This window comes from Athene noctua, chromosome Z (genome assembly GCF_965140245.1).
Source record: "Athene noctua chromosome Z, bAthNoc1.hap1.1, whole genome shotgun sequence".
Lineage (NCBI taxonomy): Eukaryota > Metazoa > Chordata > Aves > Strigiformes > Strigidae > Athene > Athene noctua.
Window position 1 is genome coordinate 60,602,418 of NC_134077.1, and position 6,974 is coordinate 60,609,391.

Genomic DNA, 6,974 nt, shown 5'->3' on the forward strand with positions numbered 1-6,974 from the left:
TTGTGACAGTGGTTCTTCCTTTTAGAGGAATGTTTTAGAGAAAAGCAAACTTCCATTACTTACACAGAATATAAACAATTTTTTCTGAAATTTTAAGAACATAACAAATGAAGATCATCAGTTAGTAGGTATTATGCTACTCCTGAGCTGTCTCAGAATTTGTGCCAAAATTTCTATTTCAGAAAAACATTTTCTTCTCACTGGATATGAATGCACATGCAAGTTAAAACATCTTAAATTTACTTAAAGTTTATGTACAGTGCTTGAACAAGAGGCCTCTAGAAAAATGGAGTCAGAAGTCATGACTGGTGTTTTGGTAGCCTACTGTGACACATGGTATTTGGAGACATCAGACACTGAGCAATGACGTACCTTGATCACAGCTTTTGACAGCTCTAATGCAAAGTTCGTGTAGTCTATCATTACACCCCCTTACCTTGCCCAGCCTTTTCTTTAACCCAAACTCTCAGGCTCATTTCAGAAAGTTCTCCAAGGCTTTTAAATTTGCCTCTATTTGCAAACAGATGAATGGAAAAAATTAATCAGCTGAAAGTAGCCATAACATTCCAGACCATAACCCAGAGGCCACAACAGGAACAAGGTATGAGGAAAGTGCTTGCCTACAGCATAATTGCAAGTTTAATTTGTGCAAGCTTAATTTGTTTTAAAGAGCTTTTTTATTTTGTTATGGAATAGTTCAAATTTATATTTTAAAGACAATAAAAAAATCTCTACTGTCCTGTGAATATAGTGGAAAGACAGGTTTTAATGCTAAAATGCAGTCTACTGCTAGGACATACCTACTGTGTATAAAGATTCAAGCAGATTTTAACTGACTAAAATGTATGTCTACATGTATGTCTACAAAAATGCTAGCTAATAACACAAAACACTAGATCTGAGAATACTAGATGATGTGAAATATTATAAAAAACACAAATGCAAAACCACAGCAATGCATATATTACCTAAGGTAAAAAAAAACCCAAACAAAACAAAACAACAAAAAAACAACCAAAACACCTTCACAATTTAATAAATCTGTTTCCTCACTAACTTATTTTGGTTACAGTAAACATGAAATAGCAGTTGCACTCTGGCCAAAAATAAGGTTTCAAGAAACATTTTTAAAGTACCTCCTAAATCAAGCTGTTTTGGACTTAAGAAATATAATTAAAAATGTGAGAGAAAAATAAATACTGTTCAAATATGTATTCAGCTAGTCTTACAGCAGGTAGAAGCATACCCAAATGAGCACTATGAAATACTTTAGTCACTTAAGCCACCTCCTTTCTTCTGTGAGTACTAAGAGACCCTAACAATCTAAATGAATAAGCAGTGAACAAATACATATACCTCATAGCACAAATGCTGAAAAAAAGAGTTTTCAAAGGTTTACTAAGAAGGCTGACACTGTTTGCTGTCCGTAAAGGCAAATCACATTCGCAAAGTCTGACAGTCTGCCCATACAACTTCAGTCATATAACTTCATTATTTTTAATTGTACTTCAACTGGTAAATAAATTACAAAAGACAAGCATTAAGTTTTTCACATTAAAAAAAAAAACAATTTCATGAACTTCTCTACAATTTTTTTGCCAAGATCTACAGTGTCTGCAAAAACTACACCTCAGTCAGTTAAGTTCGAAGACGTGTATGTGGCAATTTTATATTGCATTAACTTTTCTTCATGTTACCTCCACACACCTGCCATTTTGATGTTACTGACTGATTCAGAGCTAATGTCACAAAGGATAAGAATAGCATTAATTTGAGAATGGATCAAAAACCTGAAAGCTGGCTGCCCACTGCTTTGGGTAATGTGAAAAGGACAAGGTAAAAAAACTTCTTCACCTGGAGAATGGGAAAAACTTCCAGAACACTGGCCGCTTACAGAACAAAAGATCCCCTTTTCCTTCCCTCTAGCTGCCACACTTGGTTTTGATTTGCATAGAAAAGGCCATGTTTTGTCTGGTTTTTGTAGGCTCTTATTTTTCGGTTTAGCTATGACATGGGAACAAACACACTAAAAATCATTCCAGTCCATGTACCTTATGATAAATTCACAAGCTACATATTTTACTGCTACCTCTTTTATTTCATGACAGGCAAACTTATTTTCCATTTCCTTTTGACATGTAACATATTCACCTGTTTCTTTTAATTTCATCCTAAAGTTCTAATTTTCTCATCCACTTAGACAACTCAGACTTGCTTTTGCAGGCTGACATAACACTGATTCTTCAAGAGGGCAGAAGCACGCTTATTTTTCTCATAAGTAAAAAAACCTGAATCCAAATGGAAGGAAGTTTCCTGTGAGCAGATGTACAACTATGAAACAACGGATCATGTCTCCATTTCAGTCTCCATGGTATCAGTCCTTGAAGGAGTTTTAGCTTCTAGTGGAGTTTCTCCATCTAGGTTCTGAATATCAGACAAATCAATAGCAGGCAGTGGTGCTCTCCAATACAGGAACGAGTTATACTGAGAGAATTCTTCTTGCTATGAAAAGAGACAAATAAACAAAATGTTAATGTGTATCCCAGCAGTATAAAATAACAAAAAGAAACTTTTATCAAAGAAAATGAAACAAGAAAGAGTTACTCAGCTCTTCCATATTAACAGTTCTTACCATTTTATACAGGAAAAATATGAACTATTTCTAAGGAAAACACCATAGAAAATCTCAACTAAATAGTTTTTTTTCATCTTTTTAAATATTCTTGTAAAGAACTATTGTACAAACTCTGGAAAATACTTCCATAACTCCATCAATTTCTTCAATTTGCAATCTTTGCACAAAACACTGTAAAACTTGTGCAGTTATTGGGGCTTTGCACACAGTAACTGTTCACTGCTTTTTCTTCTCACAAGGGTATGCAAATTTCATGCACATTTAGAAGCTGGTATTCAGAAGAGTGTATTTAGCTATTTTACATCAATAAGAGGATGATACTTGCAGGAAAAGTAAAGCATTGGGTAGTGTTTCCAGCATATTTTGTTTCTCCTTTTCTGTATCTACTTTTTACACTCAAATATATGAGAAAAGATCTCTTCTAGGGGCAGGAAGGACGCAATCTAAGAACTGATAAGTAGTACCAGAAAAACCTTGAAGGAACATGCGCTTATCTACCACTTTAGTATGGCACCATTTTTTATTTTTTTTTTTTTAAATCTCTATTAGAAAACACCCTGTTTATAACCATGTTGTGGTTATAATCATGTTGTGGTTATAAACAGTGGACAGTCTGTGCATGTTTCTATGGATGTGATACACGTAAGAAGAATTCTCAGGTCATTCTTCAGGTCTTGAGCATGTACTTTCTTCTGCTATGTAAAAACACCGAATGCTGCCACAAACCTAAAACAATACATTTCCATGTAATATCGGTTTGTATTTTTCCTAATATACAATCAGAATTTTTACTTTAATGTCTCAGCTGTAAAGGGTGTAAAACAGAAGTATTTTTAACAAATGAACTGGCATAACTGCTTTGGTATAGCTCTTGAAAAATTTCATGCTTTGTCTGCTGGCTCTGCGACAGAATAAAAATATGTAATGTTCAAGAAATCACAAGTGTTGTCCCTAAACCCTCTCAGATAGTAGAAAAATGATGCTTCCCCCAACTCCCCAAAGGAGAGAAGTGTGTAAATTCATTGTGCTCTCCATTTAAAAAATACATTTTACTATTAATACACAAACCTCTTGTGAACTACCATTTGTTGTACTAGGTAACCTGTTTTAACTACAAAACCCCTGCATTATCCAAGACCTGTAATAACTGAGAGGTGTGAAAGGTGCAGATGTTTCATAGCAGCAAGATGCCTGCGCATCTGTAGAGTACTACTAACGTGAATTTGCTCACTGGAAAAATATTGTCTTTGGGGAAAAATAAAGAACCCAAGTTCTTATTCATGGGAATCAAAACTAAAACCAGTTAAATAAGACAGTGCCACAGGAAGAGAACAATTGATTATATGGAAACTGGAAGAAAGACAAACTATAAGCAGTTGCACAGAATTGCATAAATATCCTTGTGAACTTCAATTTTTGTACTGCACAGCATCAACAACAAACAACAAAGTGCAAGGGAGTATTTTCCAGTGCGTATTCCAACCTAGGCAGCGTCACTAACACAGAACTGTGCAGGACAGGTGGCTAACAAGTTCTTTGAGAAAAATCTCCAGCAATGGAGTTGCAGAAACTGCCAGCTACCCTTACAAATTCTCCCCACGTTTAATCTGAACTCCCCTTATATTTTAGTAAGTTACTGCTCACACTGTGAGAGCTAAGTACTTAAAGTCAGAACAACCCTGTGCTAGGTGCTTTGTACACATAGATGACAGCATTCTTCTTTTAAAGAGATAACCTAAAACTCCATAACCAGAAAAATCTACATACTCTTTATTTTGAACTTGGACTGTATGCAGGATTAATCTCAAGAACATTCAAGCACCCAGAGCAGCAACACTTTCTGGGAGATAGCAATAAACTGAAGATTCAGTGAAAATAAGCAAACCCAAAGAACACAAGACAGGTGTAAACGCTAAGCATTCATACATAAAATGCAAAATAAAATATCAAATATTCACAGTCACCTAAATCTCTTTCAACAGCTTTTGAGAAGAAATTCTAGCAAAGTAGGTAACATGCAGAAAGCTCAGAGATACAAAAGCTCAGTTTCTATGGGTGAAGTTGTACGATTTTTAAGGAGTTAATTTTCCAATTCTAGTTGCAAAGGTGTGCTTGCAAATAATATTTCTTCTCTGTCCAACTGTAATATAATTGGAACCGCTTGTAACTTTAAGAAAACCAGTGTTAACAGTATTGTGATCACGCTTATCACTGTAATGAACTACACAAGCCACAAAAACAGCAAAGAATAATCCCAACCTATGGCTATATTTTCAGAAAGGTTTAAAAATCAGAAATAACTTTGTGAAAGATTTAAAACATACAGATAGGTCACACAGAAGGTGGAAGAAACACCTCTTGCCTGCCATTAACCAAGCTTAATTTTAAAGCAAAAATATTTTTTATACAATACTGTTCTTAGGAAAACAACCTGTTAAAAATACAGTCCTACATTTTATATATAGAAATACATTTTACTGTGTGGAAATCCAGGGGGCTTACTGCCTTCCTACTACTGATAGAGCTTACAAAATTATGCCTAATAACCCTAGAGATAAGTGAAGAATTCAGCATCGTATTTGTGATGGAGTAAACTGTTCTGTAGAGGTTTTCCTGAATATTTAATTTGCTTTGATTCAGAAGGCACTTGTTCCTTCTTCAAAAATGAAAAACAAGCTTGTGTTTAAAAGGCACAGCCTAAAGAAGATGTATCATTTCCACAGGACATCGATTTTTTTTTCCTGTTTCTTTGTGCCTTAATTCTACCATCCATCACAAAAAAAAAACCCAACCAATAAACATCAAAAGGCAAAGCCTGAGGAAAAGAAGTCCACAGTTTTCTTTACAGATCACAGATGGGTGTTACACTAACAAAAGCCCCAACTTGTCAAAACCAGAGTCTAAAACTGGAGCCCAAAGCCCATCTGACCTGAATTGATTTTTTGCCACTTCCGTATCACTGGATCACATACTTCAGTCATGCTTAAAATGTCCAGGTGGCAGGAAAGGTGAGTTTATATATGTCAAACTTCTAGATAGGCATGAAATTTGGCCTAACATTTTATTTTTGCAAAACTCAAACTTTCTTAGTACTTTGTTTTCTGGTCTATAATGTAAGATGTGGTCAAGGCCAGGGAGAAGAATATACATTGTTCAGAGTTAGCCAGAAATATCTGAGGTCAACTGCGCATTTCAATATATCCTGATCGTTTAACAATCGATCCCTTCCCCTGACCACCTCCGTTCATAGACGTGTTGGTTAAAATACTGCTGTGGTATCGCTGTTAAATGGCCATGCTTAACAGAAAGTTATGAAAGGAAGTTGTCTGATATTGTAGTGAGCCTGAACCTCAAACAGCAAAGATGTCATCAAATTAAACTCCTCAAGCTTCTACCATACTTTCGAACGGGGATGTGACTGAAGATCGACTTAATTAAGAGAGCTCCAGACAGGCTCTTTCCTATCAGTTCATCAGTTTTTCTAGCAGGGGGGAAGGGGGGGGGGGGCGGAGGGAACGCAAGCTAGAGATGTTACTCCTTTTGCTTCGGGAGAACTAAAAACAAAAAAAAATAAATCTTTGTGAGGCCCACGGCCAGGGAGGCACAGAAGAAGCTGCGGGGCACCCAGCACTGTGCTGCTGGGCCGGGGGACTCTTCCCGCAGTTTTCGTGGGCCCGCCGGCCGCACGACCCGCCCGCCCCCCAGGTGACAGCGCAGCGGGCGGAGGTCGGGCCCCACCGTAACGGCTCAGCTGCCACCAACACCGCCCACGACTCTCCCCGGAGGTGGCGGGCTCGGGCCCGCCCACGGCGGCACTGCGGCATTCTCCCCAGGCCTCCCGCCGCCCCAGACCCGCTCCGTTACCTCAGCGGCGGCGGCCCGCTCTTTACCCCGGTCACCGGCGCGCCCCTCCGCCGACCGCTGGTCCTGGGGCGCCGCGGGCCCGCCGCGCCGCCGCCGCCTGGCTCCCGCGTCCCCCTGCTCCCCGCGGGGGCTGGTCCCCCGCAGCCCGGGCCGCTTGCCCGGCGGCGCCTCAGCCTCCTCCAGCTTCCGCTTCGGGGCGGCGGGGCCGGCGCCCGCCGCTTCGCCCCGGGGGCGCCGCTCGGGTGCGGCAGCGGGGGGCGGCGGCTCGTGCAGGCGCCGCTTGACGGACACGTGACACACTAACGGCTCCGCGCGCCGCTTGGCCATGAGGGGGCCGGGCGGCGGCGGCTCCGCGGATCACGCGCCCGCGGCACTCCGCACACAGCCGCCGCGAGGGCGAGGGCGCATGCGCGGCTCCTGGCCGCCGCCGGGGAGGGGAGGGGGCGGGGCGCTCGGCCCCGCCCACCGCCGAGGG

General features: G+C 40.4%; 1 protein-coding gene across 1 annotated transcript; it reads right to left on the reverse strand.

Annotated features, from left to right (window-relative positions):
• Positions 1-237: 237 nt before the first annotated feature.
• CZH9orf40 (chromosome Z C9orf40 homolog) lies at positions 238-6,886 on the reverse strand. The gene is made up of 2 exons (XM_074931885.1): positions 6,500-6,886; positions 238-2,502 (listed from the first exon to the last, which is right to left on the reverse strand). Exons 1-2 carry the CDS (start codon positions 6,824-6,826, stop codon positions 2,347-2,349), a joined length of 483 nt encoding a protein of 160 aa, XP_074787986.1. The 5' UTR covers positions 6,827-6,886; the 3' UTR covers positions 238-2,346.
• Positions 6,887-6,974: the final 88 nt, after the last annotated feature.

Coding starts and splice junctions, on each gene's coding strand:
- CZH9orf40 (XM_074931885.1), bottom strand. CDS start 6,826: ATGGCCAAGCGGCGCGCGGAGCCGTTAGTGTGTCACGTGTCCGTCAAG. Junction 2,503..6,499: donor AGCGGGCCGCCGCCGCTGAG/GTAACGGAGCGG, acceptor CTCTTTTCATAG/CAAGAAGAATTCTCTCAGTA.